This window comes from Nelumbo lutea, chromosome 1 (assembly GCF_056320005.1).
Source record: "Nelumbo lutea isolate HS-2025 chromosome 1, American lotus-T2T, whole genome shotgun sequence".
Taxonomy (NCBI): Eukaryota; Viridiplantae; Streptophyta; class Magnoliopsida; order Proteales; family Nelumbonaceae; genus Nelumbo; species Nelumbo lutea.
The window spans coordinates 125,324,443-125,340,682 of record NC_142684.1 but is presented as its reverse complement, the minus strand read 5'-3'; the positions used below and the strand labels follow the sequence as shown (position 1 = coordinate 125,340,682).

At 36.9% G+C, this 16,240-nt stretch overlaps 1 protein-coding gene across 5 annotated transcripts; it reads right to left on the bottom strand.

The window, feature by feature from the left end:
- Positions 1–1,034: 1,034 nt before the first annotated feature.
- LOC148877362 (uncharacterized) lies at positions 1,035–9,277 on the bottom strand. 5 transcript variants are annotated; one of them, XR_016113157.1, is made up of 8 exons: positions 8,821–9,091; positions 7,285–7,516; positions 6,319–6,556; positions 5,953–6,143; positions 5,487–5,722; positions 3,194–3,437; positions 2,906–2,979; positions 1,035–1,270 (listed from the first exon to the last, which is right to left on the bottom strand). XR_016113157.1 is itself a non-coding variant. In XM_088985628.1 (8 exons), exons 1-8 carry the CDS (start codon positions 9,055–9,057, stop codon positions 1,148–1,150), a joined length of 1,377 nt encoding a protein of 458 aa, XP_088841754.1. In that variant the 5' UTR covers positions 9,058–9,163; the 3' UTR covers positions 1,035–1,147. The 5 variants fall into 5 exon arrangements, 3 of the variants coding, with proteins under 3 accessions (XP_088841754.1, XP_088841733.1, XP_088841742.1); XM_088985628.1 differs by having other exon boundaries at positions 2,906–3,013; positions 7,285–7,340; positions 8,877–9,163; XM_088985607.1 differs by having other exon boundaries at positions 2,906–3,013.
- Positions 9,278–16,240: the final 6,963 nt, after the last annotated feature.

Sequence of the window (16,240 nt, the reverse complement as noted above, 5' to 3'; positions counted from 1 at the left end):
GAACGTGTATATAAACTAAATGGTCATGTAAACAAGGGGCATAAAGACTAACAAAACTCAAACGAAAACTAAATGCATTCTTACAAATTTGTCAAGATAATTAGAAAGCTCTAATGTAAAATAAAACCTCAAAAGTGTTGCATTACCAGAAAAAGACCACAACCAGTGTTGAAAACCTTAAAGATTATGATAATTACCAATGTTTTCAAAATTGGACCGGACCAATTTTTGGCCAAAACCGTTGATTTGGTCAGTGAATTGTTGACCCAGGTGGTTGAATCATTGAATGTTCAACCTGGGAATGGCTTTTGGCTGTTTTTTGTGTTTTTACTTTTTTTTTTTGTCTGAGCGGGGCCGTATGTTTGGACTGGACAGTTGGACTGTTCGACCCAGGAACCAGACCCAGAATGGTTCCCTGTCCGGTCTGGTTTTAAAAACCTTGATAATTACAAAAAAACCATTTATATTGGGGGGTGGGACACCAAGGGGATCGAATGTTATACGTGAGCAAAAAAACTGGGGAATTAGCGGGGGGGGGGGGTAGCCTAGACTTTTAAGGGATGCTTGACCCACTCTTTTCCATGTACATCTCATCCATTCTTTTACCACAAAATAATAAAATCTTTGATGAATATTACCAATAAAAAACGATCTTTCAATTACTCTTGTGCTGCAAACTCTACTTCTATGTGTGAAATGCATATTTTGACCAATGGCATCTCAAAATTTGTGGTACTTTCCTTGTACTTTTTAGGCATGAGCCTCAAGGTTGAGCCTGAGGAAATTTTCCTTGAGGTTCCAGTTGGAAAACATATGATTTATTGGACAATGTTCCATTTTGATGGACCTCACTTGGACTGGTAAAGGAATGGGGTAGGGCTGCACAATCTGTACAATATTTGATGACCATACCGGGATTAATTTCTATTTTAAAAAGTGAACAAGAGAATAATTAACAAATAAGGTTCAGTCTTCTTCAGCTTCATGCCATGCATTCGGTAAGAAATTGGGAAATGGGTCTACTTGCTTCAAGATTTAAGTTCAAAGTTTCTATCTTTAATTCCACATTTGTCTGAAGAACTATTACATCAAGTAAGCAACCAAAGGTCTGTGCCACTTCTAGGCTTCATGAGCCCTTTGATAATAACTATGTTTTACCAGCAGGGTTCGTTGTAGTGGGTAAGTTGCCATCGTAAGTGCATTTTAGAACATCTGGTTTCCTGAGTAGACGGGGCCCAACTGGTACTTTGTTGGTCTTGGGGCGAACATCCTGCAGGGGCATGAGCAGTTAATATCAAAGAAAGAAATAACAACATTTCCTTACTAAATCTTAATGAAGATAAACTGTTGGCATAATAACAAGAAAACATACATCTTTGAGAAGTTTTATTGCCTGTTTGTCATATGTGCTCCCCCCCCCCCCCCAAAAAAAAAAAATAAAAAAGACATGCTGTACGTGCAACATATTTGCTTACATTCCAGACTGTCTTAGTGCTTGAACTTCTTGGACAGGTCTTGCAGTAGCTTGACTCTTCCTTTTGCACCAAGATACCGTATACACACGACAGACAGTGATTGTTGCCATATATCCAGGTCTATGAAATTCATTTTCACTTCTCAGTGCCAATTTGATGGTTTGGCTATGTATAGATGTCGTGAAGATGCATCTGAGAGAGGATTTTGGTGGTTCTACAGATCATCAACAATAAACTGATTTTGATGCAAGAAGGTACTATAATTGGTAAAGCAGAATCAGGCAATATGGACTCTAACTGATCTTATGTTGATAAAGTGACACCACTTCACCCCTTTTGTTCAACCATTTGACAACAACCAAATCAGCCAAAAGTACTTCCCCTATAAAGGGCCCAAGTCCAGTTTTAATGGTTCCAATTCATACCAAGCCATCATCGGGCTGTCAATGGGAAATATTCTGTTTTGAACACCCAGATTCAACTAGACTGCAATATCTTTTAGTGAAAGCAATTTAATTGTTGAGATTAGACATATCCTACGCCATAATAAGATGATACTTTTGGGGTTTGACAGGCTATTGCATTTCCTAGATCTAGCATATAACCTAATGGTCCTATCCCAGTAACCTACACCTAGAAGCATGAGATTTTAGGTGGCTACTCTCTTGTCTATAGGTAGGACTCATAACCCCCACTATTAAAAAAAAACTATTGATGAGGTTTGAAGACAGTTCTTTCCTGTTAAATACTCCCTACTAGGATCGGAGGGAGTAAAAGGATGTGGAATTAAGAGAGAAAATGAAGAAAAAAAGTGTTGGAATCTCGAAGGAAAAGTGGCAGCTTATCCTGTACAACTCTTTGAAGGCTTCTAAAACCAGACCAACACTTCATAAATCAGTCTTGATTGCTTAGATTCTTGGCAAAATTACAAGACAAGTTGAGGCTGGTCCCAAGGATGTGTGGGGTCATTTTCTCTTTTATCATGGATTGGGTTTTTGTATCGAAAGAACCTAATAAGATGCAAAGACATGATACCAAGACGGAGTTAGAAGAGATTGTGAGGCATTAATGTCTTTCCTAAATCCTTCTTTTGTCGGACCTGTGGTATTTAGAGGGTTGATCTTCTTTTCAACTCTTTGTTGTACTACTGGATTTTTAAAATTATTAATGAAATTTACTCATTACCCACCAAAGAAAGTTCCTTGCTAAATGCTATAATACTTGATTACTGGAGAAAGAATTTATCCATGACAATGGTTACTTATAAAGAAAATGCCCATGGAGTATGGAAAATCACTTTTAAATGTCAGGCAGAGATACATACACTGCATTTAAATCATTACTGTGAATGGATATCTTATCGGTTAAACACAGAAACTTTCCATCCATAAATATTTAACAATTTTAAATGGTGGCAATAGTTTGGCTACCTGGTCAAATATAGCAGTTGGAATTGCAAGAGTTGCAACAGCGTTTGGAGAATCAACTATTCCTGATATCCTTCCTTCACAAGGACAACACGATAGCAAAAGATAGACCTGATACTCATCAACATATTAGCAAGTCATTCTGTACTTGTGTGTGTTGGTGGCCACCAATAAGAGTTATTTATCAAAGTTCCCATAAGAGTTAATTATTTTTTCCTGTAATTTCTTTGTGTGTTATCGTCCTATTTTATCTTTTATTTAATAATTTTGATCTTGAGGGGGGATTTAGACCTGCTCTTTGGAGTATCCAAATTTGTTGAGATAGTCAATGGCATTGAGCACTGCACGCTTGTATGCAACACTTGCGTCAAGGTAATGTTGCCTCCCACTCTCATCAACACTGATGCCTTCAAAAACCAGCCATTCTGAGAACCTTGGCTCGACTGGGCCTATTTCAAAGATTGGGTTCACATGAAGAGGAGTGGGACCCATTGGTGTTAGGTACTCTTTCATCCCTCCCCTTATGATTTCACACCTGATAATAAGAAAATTTACTTTGAATTGGCTTTGAAAGCAGAATAAAGAATATGTAGATGGAAATTTGTATTTATAGTAACCAGGAGCCCCATTTATTGATCATATTCATCAAAATGAAAGATAAAACATATCCTCATTGCGAAAAAACAATTTAAGATAACCTATTTATCTGTTGAATGATAGACATAAGTACCCCAAAAAGACATTCTTAGAAGTTTTATTGAGCACAAAAAATTCTTGAAATGACCCAATAACTTCAAATAATGAAACAGCAAGAATCACCTTAATGTCTTCATATTAATATTTGGCATATGATTATTGATTCATTCAGCTTGCAAATGAAGAAACATGAAGAACAAGAATTGTTAAAATCTAATTTGTGCAGAACAGATTCTTGAAAGAAATTAATGAAAGAATAAGTGTCACCCACTATCTTCATATCAATATTTCATATATGATTTGTACATCTCACAAGTGTAGAAGCATATTCTTTAAGTGAATGAATTCTGAGTATTTTGGAAGGGAGAGAACTCTTAGAAGATCTCATACAAATATATTTAGGGGGGGGGGTTTCTTTTTGGAGTCTTCTATTTGGTTTGTGTGGAAAATATGCTTGATAATTGTACTTGGCACCTTTTGATGATAAGGTATTTCTATTTCTAATGCAATCCTTTCTATGGTTTATGTAGTATGGATTTTGTTGGGCATAGCTGGAAATGTATTGGACATGCATCTTAGGTTTTATTTACATAATACTCTCTCTCTCAAACACACACACACACACACACACACATCCACACACACCCCATGTAGGGTTAAGAGTCACTTAAACTTCATGAAACCTGCTTTTTCTTTAAGGTCCAATAGACTGAACGAGGGTGATAAACTTCAATCTGCATCCTCTATGAAAAATAAGATATGCTTGTCAATGCGCCTTGGTGCTAATATTCCAACTTATATAGTCTATGGTACCCAGATACAGTAAGGACACAGAATCAGATACAAAATTTACATTAAAAATTGAAGTGTTCAATACAATCCAGCACCCTTGTATAGGTACCTCGGTATCATAGCTGATCATCAGAGTCATATCTCTCTGTTCTTTATGGTTATTGGTTGGGGTATGTTAGTCCTTTTCCTTTAGGCTCTGTATATAAAAGGTGTATCCAGGTATAAGGCATATAGCTTCCTTGTTGTTACAAAATAATTAACATAATAAACATATTAGAAACTCACTGTCTACTGATCCATCTCCTTGATTCGTTCCCTTGTCTTTAAGGTTGATTCTGTTACTTTTTTCTTGAAAATTTTCAAAATCAAAGCCTAATGCATGATTTGATCCATCAGTTGGAATGAGTACAAGGTTTATGGTGATTGAGTAGTAAATTGGAGAAGAGGCATGCCCATGGAAGCTGTGACTTTCATTTCTGCTATACAACTCATATGTCTTCATTTTCTAAATCATGGTGTCCCAACCAAAACCTTTAATGATGAGCATGGTGCTGATTTCTGATCTGCCACTTCTCTATGCTGTCTTTGAAGTCTATGCTTTATTTCTGCATTAAAGGCTCTATCCTTTGTTTTAGTGCCTGATCCGGTTTACCTCCATTTCATCCCCTGCCATTTATAGAAAATTGTGCAATTTTTTTATGGTTGTCACACTCCATGTCTCTTTGAGATGTGAGGTTACGGTGTACAAATTTGCTTGGTTCAGGTTAAGATATGTTACCTAGATATGTTTTTCTTTTTGGTAAAAGCCTAGATATGGTTAAGACTTAAGATATGAGTCAGAATGTCAGATAAGGTGTGTGTGCGTGTGTGTGTGTGTTTTAAGAGTGAATCTTTGCTAGCATCCCATTTCATAGTATCTAGGTAGATACCTGTTAAAAGTTGAAAACTTATCTGAGTTTCATTTATGCTTTCCATATGTGGTAACAATCCTTTGAAACAACTTACCAATAAAACTTTTTGAAACATTTCAAGAGTTTTCAAAGGGCAGAACTTCCAAGCACTTAGTTTAGAATATGGCACAAAGATGTTAAAGTACTTGAGCTCTAGAAATCCACTCATCTCTATTGCTCCACAGAAGGAGACTTCTCCATCGCCCTGGGAGAAGTGCATGTCACCCGTACTGAAATTTGCTCCATCTACAAATACTGGAAGATATATCTTTGAACCCTTACTGAGATTCTTGATGTCACAATTTCCTCCATTTTCTCTTCCTGGGATTGTCCGTGCACCCTCTCTTGCAATCTTTTCCCATTCTGGAGTTCCTTCTTGGATCTACAAATAGCTATGACTAGTCAGAATACTTTTTTCTTGTTTTGTTTCTCTTCTTTTATTTTTCAACCAATATGCATGCATTTTGTGGATCTGTAAGCCCATCTGTGGAGTGCCTAATTTGCAAGTGGAAGTGGAGGAATAAGTTATTGAAGAAGATAACTAGATAGGAAGTGACAAATTCCTTTTCTCTTAATAGCATATAAATTATCAGTTGGATCAGTGCATTATACCTTTCCAAGAAGACAACCTTTGGATGTTGGTAGGTTTGCCAGTGGTCGTGAGTGCAGGACCTCACACAACTTCAGAGATTGGGGACCATTTTCTTCTAGTTGTTTCTCTCTTTCATTCCATATGCTTAGGAGTTCCATTGATGGAGCAGTTCCAATTATTCCAGGGTGAGTTAAACCTGGAAATCGTACACCTGCCAAGTATGCATGTTGGGTGAAATATGAAACATGGTAATAATCCTATATGCTGGAGATTCTGTCTATTTTATTGGGTTATAGAAATAGTTTGAAAACTTCTTACATTTGTTCTCTATGTGGCAAACTGGAAAGAAGCTAGTAAAAGAAGGAAATGGAAATAAGTAGAGTTACCTGGTATCTGAGGAGAATAAGCATATATTCCCTCAAAATACCAAATTGCTTTGGTTGCACAAGGGAAATGATCTGTCAGAAAACCACCTCCATTTTCTCTGTCAAATGTTGCTGTATAACCCCATTCATCTCCAGTAAGAGGGCCCAAATTACAGATTTCAACCGCAAGAAGATCACCTGGCTTGGCTGGAATGCCATCTTTATCTGAAACTTTTATGGGACCGCTGAGATAATGCACCTAGGAAACATTGAAATGGATTGTAATCACTAGTATGTCGACCGTAGAAAAGATGTTTTTCCTCATCTGAAGCTTTTTTGAAGAAAACCATATATGGGAATGGTTCACTAAAGATGTTTTTCCTGAACTGACATCAAAACTAAAATTTTTGTTTATTTCTTGTTGGGTACATGCTTGTATAATTTGTACCTGTTACCAGCTGTGACCTTTTCTTAGCCGACCATATCTCTCTAATCATTGTTATGGCAGTTTGTGCTGACTAAGTGGTTATCTTAATGCCTTTGCATTTGATCATACTCGAGGGCGAAGTTCATGCAAAACTTCAAATTTGTGGTTTTCCTATGATAGCAATGCTCTGCTTAAAGAAGATAAAGAAAAGAGGGTCTATCCCACTCTTGTTGGTTATTTAACTTGCCAAGATTCTCCAGAATAATAAGGAATCTCAGGAGTTGGTGATCGTGATCTCCTGATGCCAAGTAATTTTTATAGCTGTACGATGCCATAACGTTAGAGGGTGGGCCTTGGCGTAAAGATTGGGTTGCTCCATTGATCGTACTTAGGCGACTAGGGTTTAAGTCTTGGAAATAGCTTCTCTGTATGTGTATATATCTGTCCCTCCTCAGGCCCCACAGCAAGATGAACCTCATGCAACTTGGCGGGTTTTAACTGTGGTTTCTAGCATCTAATTTCAAACTCAGGAGTAGGATTCTAAGAAGAACAGTACTTACAATTGAGAGGTCAATGGTTTTCACATCTATTGCGGATGCATTATCTGTGATGGCACCTCCAGTCCAGTCTAGCGTCTCAATTCTGAAGATATCACCTACCCTAACATCAGCAACTGCGGGTATCAGTGGGTGCCAACGGTTATGGAGTGGTAGCTTCTGCTCCCATGGCTTCTTCCTGAGGTCTATGGGGACTAGTATTCTTGGAGTGGGAGGAGGCATTGCTGAACCAGTACTGGAGGGAGATCATAAAGTAGTCAATTTATTTTTGGGAGAGCATATGGTAAATGTCTACGTAGATACAGTCTAATCAAGCGTACCCCCATCGATTACTTTACTGAAAGATGATGGAGGAATAGCTTCCATACAAGTAGTTTGACAAATGCATGCAAAAAAAGTAGCCCACAAATGTGGAGGTACATTTTTGTCAACGTGGTCCCCCCTAGTACTAGTAGCAGCATCTTTCGCCTTCCACAGTTGCACTAAAATGAAAAAAAAATTTCTTTCTGCATTGTGTCATAGCTGAATGCTATTGAACTAAATTGGGTTAATTTCATGGGGAAAGCAGCAATCGGGTATTCATGAATTTGGAAGAACGGAGAACAAAATATCTGGAGAAAAAGGATAATAGGCTATATTTAGTTATTTATCATCAAATGGAAAAACCCATGGGTACTTGGGTTCGGGTCTGAGAGCAACCAGTTTGTTGTAATTTGTAAATTGCTGGAGGTGGAGGTTATCCGTGATCCGGTTCTCTCCCAAGTTCCCAGAGCGATGGGACTAGCATTGGATAATATCATAATAGTTTTGTTTCAAGAAAAAAAAAATCCCAACATGGGATTTGGGAAAAAAAATTAGAAAGTCTTTCCTGATCCTAATCCCCCCACTAGAAAGATATGAAAATCACTGCAAAGTTGGAAAGGAAAATAGTAGAGGGAGTACAGCGGGGCTTCTCTTAAGAATTACTTATGGACGTCTTTATTCGATTATTATGATATAATCATTTTTGGATTTTTGGATTTGAACTTCTCATAAATTTTTATTGGTTTGTATATGGGAGGGGGTTGAGTACTTGAGTATAATAAATATAACCAGAAAGACCATTAAAAATTTATAAAGTGGGACAAAATGAAGATTTATATTTAAAAAGGGATTATGTCATTGTGAAGTTCTCTATTAACTGTGAAATTCTCATCGAGCTATAAAGATTTTGCAACATGTTAAGCTACATTTCAAAGTAGCAGTACTGAAAAACATATTTTGTATCTAGAATTGTCCTAATTTGGTTCAGTTTGGAAGGGGTATAAATACAAAATATATTTTGTATCTAGAATTGCCCAAATCTGGTTCATCCATGAGATAATCCAAAGTGGCAGATGATTTTCTCTTGCATTGGCGCAATTCATCATGAAATGCCTGGATGAAGATGACAAACATGGCTATATCTATCGATCTATGTATGTATGGATTCAATTAAGAAGTAATTAATGTTGAAGCATGCAAATAATATATATAGAAAACGAAAAGAAAGCTGCTTACAATTGAAAGATCAGCATGTTTAATGTCATGGGCAGAAAATGAATGAGTGATGCCACCTCCACTGAAATCTACCATTTCAACTCGAAACAGCTCTCCAGCCTTCACATCGGCAACTGCTGGTATATCAGGGTGCCATCGATTATGAAGGGGCAGTTTCTGTTCCCAGGGCTTCTTCTTCAGGTCTATGGGCACTACAAGTCTTGGGCCGTGTTGAGCCATTTTATTTACTAAAAGCATGCACAGCTCTGGGAAGCGCGGCAACTGGCAAGCAGAGAAATTAAAACTGGATATATGTAATGGAATTAAATGAAGAGATTCCTCTTAAGGCTTTAGGGGACTCCACAGTCCAGTCACTTTCAGATTAATGAAGTTTGTTGACAACCCAAGGCCCCCAAGCCATATATTATTGACACCCAAAAGAAGGGACCTTTCGTTCCTTCTCTTTCATTCCTCCTGTACGTTTTTATCCCTTGTCTTTGCCCTGATAAAAAGAGATTCTCTTTAAAAAAATAAAAAAAATTAATTACACGCATGCATTTCCAATTTCCAAATTCCAAATCATGATCTCTAAGTTGAACTAGCTAATTATTTTTAGGCTGATAAGCTTTATATAAATGAAAATGATTCATCATGGAATTAATTAATAGAAACCCATATTATATATATATATATATATTATATATACGTATGTTGATCATCATACAAAATGAAATTGATTTCATGAGAAGATGGACCAATTAAAATGATTACTGAGAGCACCTGCAGAGAAAAAAGTTGAAGGGGTTGGGGGGGCTGGACCAATTAAGTTGTTTGCTTGTGAGCTACGCTCAGATGTGAGATGTTTCTATCTCCAAGAAAATGTGAAATAGCTAGGGGGAGAGAAAAAACAAGAATGCTTTAATATAATTAATCTCGATGGATCTGTTGTGTTTTTTTTCTTCATTTTCGGAACATAGTTTGTAAGTGAAGGCCCACCAATGGGAATCTTGAAGACTTTGCAGGCTTCTGCATGGTGACCACGATTTGAGTGTTTGTTTTATGCGGGAGGGTGAATATTCAGTTTGGTCCAAAGTTGCCTGCTTTGAAAATTCAACATTATTCTTGTTAGCCTTATTTCAGGAGGATGGATGGTTAGGCCCAGGGAAAGCAGGAATTCCTGTCTGCCACGCCTAAGTGATGCAATTGTCCGCAAAGCTCAAGCTCAAGGTTAGGGGACCAGTTTTGGTGATGATTTTGATGCTTACAAATACTGCCTATCATCTTTATTATTAGCCTTAGAGACTATAAGCTTATTGAGAGACCCGTTTGATCAAGTGATGATCTAGTGTTTGATTCCCATCGCTCTCATTATAATTAATTAAATTTCAGTATATGCTTGTCCACACTTTAGGTTGAATTAATCAGTATAAGGAAAAAATTATGCAGTATGATTTATTGTTGTAGTCTTAGTAGAAGCATGAATCATTGTTTAGAATCTTAATATAACTGATAATTTTAATTTCTGATGAAACTCATTTGGTTGACAGTTAGACCTGGTAAAAAGTTGATCCAACTCAATCCAAAAAAACAGGGTTAGGGTCTCATATTTAACTACTTGAATGTGAGAATGACCCGACCCGACCCAACCTGGAAAAAACTGGATTGGGTCATGGGTCAACCCCTTGACCTGATTGTCAAGTTTAATTGGGATTATTTATTCATTGTTAGAAGTTTCCGCTCTTTAATTTTTTCTATTTAATCTTTACTCTTTAAATTGTTAAATGTTCAAGTTTTTTGTTTTATATTTGGAATTTTAAGGTTACTTCTTTTAATTTTGACAAATTTTATGTAGTCTTTCTTTATTTTTTTAAATTTCAGTTATTTTTTGGGATAAACCAAATTGACCCACGGGTCTACTATTTGACAATCCAACCCAAAAACAACCCGACCCTAAATCAACCCGAAGGATCTTGACTCAACCCAAACCCGACCCACCCAACCCAATTGCCACGTCTATATTGACAATCCACAATTAACTACACTTAAATGTTAATTTATTTAGAAATTAATATGTTTGAAGAACTCCACAAATAGTGATTGCCAGCAGAATTAATTCACTTTGTGAATTGTGACAAAGTCAATTTTAATTAGTTGCAAGGAATTTTTTTAAATAATAGCGTAGTTATTTAGCATCTTATAAAAAAATTATTTATTTATTTATATATTTATTAAACAATGACAGCGATCTAATTAATATATTAATATATCTTTATTAACAATATTTTCTTTATCATCAACATGGTTGTTGTCATCATCATCATCACATTTTTTGGATATAAAATTGATCATGATTATTATGAATTTGGATCTGCTCCTCATGCACCTCCCATAATATATTCAGAATATCTCTCCTACTTTTGTATTATCATTCTCCTAATATTAGATGGGATGTGACTGCAAAGAGATCAGATCTGCTCCACACAGGGCGTCTTACACCAATTTTACACGCACATCCTACTATACATTGAGAACATCTTCCATACTTATAAGTTATTATTCATGGACAATGTTATCAGTGCACAATGAATATGTATGTGAGGAACAGATTCCGTTTTTCTGTAAAGTGGCTGTGGGATGCACTCTGTGAAGAGCATATCCCAATTGGATTATTATATTTAAATTATGGTTTATGATTCATTAAGGCTTTAGGAAGATGGTGGTGATATGCGAGGGCTCTTCTCACCGGTGGATTTAGATTCCAATCAACAATACTCGTTGGTACAACCCTAAGCCAATACCCACTTAATCATGGAGTTGGAGTTGACGTGTAACAGTATAACAGACTGGGCCCATCCCTTTGGCTGTTGGAGAATGCGCTCTTTTAGCTGAAGGCTCAAGGGCTCAAAGCCCATGGCAGACTTGGCCATTGAGCCCATTCAGCTACATAGGCCCATAAGGGCATGTTCCGTTTTCAGGCACAGTGTAGACTATAGACTATAACTACGTTGTTTCAGAAAATGCATGTGTGGGCCCATGAACAGGAAGTGAAGTTCGTTGGCAGTTTGGCATATTTTTTTTTCTCAAAAATTCAAATACAATAATCCATGAGCAGCAAACACAAAAAAAAAAAAGAAAAAAACCCAAACGGATTGTAACAAATCCTAAACATCATGAGAAATTCTTGTAAGCACTACATAAGAAGAAATACGAATAAAAGAGGGCCAACTTCCAACAGAGTCAAAACTTCACAAGAAATTTTCAAAAACTGACGAGCAAACTGACAAGAAGAGTTACCGATCAAACTGAAAATTGACCAAGAGGAGGTTACAAAGCCACGAGCTATGAAATGTAATTTCCAATCACGCCAAAAACTGCAAAAGACAGCATCATCCGTAACTGCCACAGAACACATCGAAGAACCACCGACTACAAGATGTATTCCAAATAACGCCGGAGAACTATGTAGAGTTACTTACTCTTAAGTCATTCGTTAATTCTTTTTTTTTTTTCTTTTGTCTTTTACTATTTAAGCTGGCCTTCTGTTATTGGTCGATGCTCTGTATATAAATTCTGTTACTGTAACCCTTTGGACTGCGAGAAAGAATAGTTTTCTCTCCACTTTCTTCTTCCTTCCTTCTTGCCTTTTCTTCTTACTTTCTTCTTCTTGTTGTTTTGCTTTGGTACATGGTATTAAAGCGACGAGATCTGGTGCCTACTCTTTCTTTTTGAGTGTTTTCCTATCAACACTATGGAAGAAGAAGTTGATACCTCTGTTACTCGTAATGGTCGAAATACGACTGGCCCTGGAGCTGTTGCATAGATTACAAGAGAGTTAGCCTACAACTCGAACGGAGACCCTTTCTTCTTGCACAGTTCGGATCATCCTGGAATGATGCTAGTTATAACACCATTAACTGGAACAACTACCTCACTTGGAGCAGATCTATGAAGATAGCTCTAGGTGCGAAACTGAAGCTGGGTTTAATGGATGGGAGGATTGCTCAGCCATATGAAGGAACAACAGAGTTTGAGCTATGGACAAGGGTGAACTACATGGTAACTTCCTGGATCCTTAACTCAATCTCAAAAGAAATAGTAGATGCCTTTCTTTATATTACTACAACGAAGGAACTCTGGGATGAAATTGTTGAAAGATTTGGTGAAAGCAATGGGCCTTTGTTGTATTAAATCCAAAGAGATATAAGTTCAATATCTCAAGGGAATGAATCAGTAGCTAAGTATTACACTAGGCTTAAAAGGCTGTGGGATGAGCTAACCTGTTTAATGCCTATTCCACCTTGTACCTGCGGTTTTGCTAAAGCAGTTGCCGATTTGCATTCATTCAATAGATTAATGCAATTTCTGATGGGTTTAAGTGACTGTTATGATAATATAAGGAGTCAAATCCTTGTAATGGAATCCTTACCCTCTGTGAACCATGCTTATTCCTTGATTCTCAGAGTTGAAAAACAGAGAGAAGTACACATAACTTTTAATGAAAACATAGACTCTATTGGGTTATTTGCCAAAACCCAAAACACCAATCAGTCCTACAAAAGGGATGTAACTAATAGGGGAAATAATAAGAAGACAGACATGGGAAGGAAGGATAAGGACAACAAGTATTGTGATCATTGCAATGTGAAGGAGACTTGCTTCAGGCTCCATGGATACCTAGAATGGTATAAGGAGTTCAAGGAGCAGCAAAAAAAAAAAAAAAAAAAAACAGGAAACAAAACAATGGCCAACATGGTGGAAACTCTTTTTGATTTTGGAATTGAAGAGAAGGTTGATGGGAAAACTGATAAGAAAATGGATTTGGCAAATATGGTGCAACAAGAAATCTTGAAGCTGATGAAGGGGAAGATGACTATGGAAGGCAACCATGTCAACTTTGCTAACCTGGACAACTATGTAGGTAATTCCTTCAATACTGAATGTGCTTTAAGTTTTGCATTGAGTACTATTGACTTACTGAAGGCGATTACTTGGATAATTGACACAGGGGCTTCAAACCACATGTGTGGAAATAAATCCCTTTTTGATAAGCGTAGACCCACTAAACATCCACTACCTGTTTGCCTACCAGACAGATCCATTAAATTTGTTCATAGCATTGGAAATATTCATTTGTCAACTGATATTTGTTTGAAAGATGCATTACACATTCTAGTTTTAAATCCAATCTCTTATCAATAAATAAACTTGCTGAGTTTGCCCAAATAAAGTTCACATTCTTACCTAGCCATTGTCTGCTACAGGACATGCAGACTAAAAGGATTCTGGCAGTAGGGAAATTACTAGGAAGCTTATACATCCTGGACAACTCTTGTTTTAGAAAATTCAAATGTAATACAGAGCCAAACAGTGACAAGTTTTTGAATTTCAATGATACCTTTTTACCTTGTAATGCTGCCGTTTCTAGAAATGAAAGTATGGTTACTTCAAAAATCTCTCTTTGGCATGGTCGTTTGGGACATGCTTCAATGAATGTTTTAAAGCATATTGATTTTCTTAAATGCTTGAATTTACAAAATGAGGTTGAGTGTGAAATTTGTCACTTGTCTAAGCAACAAAGGCTACCTTTTCCAACCAGCAGTATCACTACCCAACAACCCTTTGAATTAATCCATTTGGACACTTGGGGACCATACAAAGAGCCTTCAATTACTGGAGCCACATATGTTTTAACAATTGTGGATGACTGTTCCAGAGCAACTTCGACATTTCTGATGTCACACAAAACCCAAACACTTGCCATTTTAACTCAATTTTTTAACATGGTTAAGGCCCAATTTGATAAAACTATCAAAACCATAAGGTCTAACAATGGAATAGAGTTTACAAACCATGACTTTCAATCCTTTCTTTCTAGCAAAGGAGTGTTACATCAAAAGACATGTCCTTATACACTTCAACAGAATGTAATTGTTGAAAGGAAACACAAGCATCTCTTGCAAGTGGCAATAGATCTTATGTTCCAATCTTGCTTGTCAAAAAAATTCTGGGGACATTCCATCCTTATGGCTATTCATATTATAAACAGACTACCCTCATCAGTGTTAGCCTGAAAATCTCCATTTGAAGTCCTATTTCATAAACCACCGGATTATACCAATTTAAGATGCTTTGGTTGCTTATGCTATGTGACAAATACATTACCTCATAAAAACAAAGTTGATCATAGAGCATTTAAGTGTATATTCATTGGGTATAGTCCTGGCCAAAAGGCCTATAAGGCCTATAAGGCCTATGATTTGGAAAAACATGAAGTTTATGTGTCAAGAGACATAAAATTCTATTAGCAAATCTTCCCTTTCAGAACCAATTCAGTTTATGGTGATAAAAATCCATCATTTGTTTTACCACTACCTTCTCCAGATGATATTTCAGATTTTTTACCAACCCCTACACCAGATGCATCATCACCCATACCATCAATAGGGGAGCCCAATGAAACACCTGATTTTTTGGATTCACCAACCTCTGAACCGACAATAGAAACCACTGGTCCACTTTGTGATTTACTTCCTGAAACTACAGTCCCAGTTATTGCAAACAACCTACCCCCTATCAGACAGAGTACTAGAGTCAAAATGAAACCAGCTTGGCTTACAGACTATGTTACTAACTTGGCTTGTAGCAGTGTTAGAACTACTGACAGAATCCTCAATCAGTCACAGGTTCATGCATCATCACCTCACACACCTCCAACATATCCCTTTGTTCAATCACCTTCATTTTCTGCATCATATTTATCCCTTTTAGCTAATGTGTCAAATATTCAAGAACCAATTTCTTATAATCAAGCCAGTACTAATGCTGAATGGACTAAAGCAATGAATGCGGAATTAGAAGCATTAGAGAAGAATGAAACTTGGGAACTCACTAATTTACCAGAAGGAAAAGGGGCCATTGGTTCCAAATGGGTATATAAATTGAAGTTGAATCTGGATGGCAGTGTGGATAGATACAAAGGCAGGCTGGTAGCCAAAGGCTTTCACCAGGTGGAAGGGATTGACTATTTTGATAGCTTCTCTCCTGTGGCCAAAATAGTAACTGCAAGATTTTTTCTTGCAATTGCAACATCTAAATCATGGCCTATCCATCAATTGGATATCAATAATGCATTTTCGCATGGGTATTTGGATGAGGAAGTCTACATGCAACCTTCAGAAGGGTATTATAAGACTGCCAAGGGTCAAGTCTGCAAACTGAAGAGATCACTCTATGGGCTTAAACAAGTCTCAAGACAATGGAATGCTGAATTTAGTTACAAAATTAAGACTTTTTGTTTCCATCAATCAGCTCATGATCACTATTTATTTGTTAGGCACTCATTTGATTCCTTCATTGCATTGTTAGTGTATGTAGATGATGTGCTTTTAACAGGTACCTCAGAAGTAGATATCATTTCAGTCAAACAGTACTTGGATAAGCT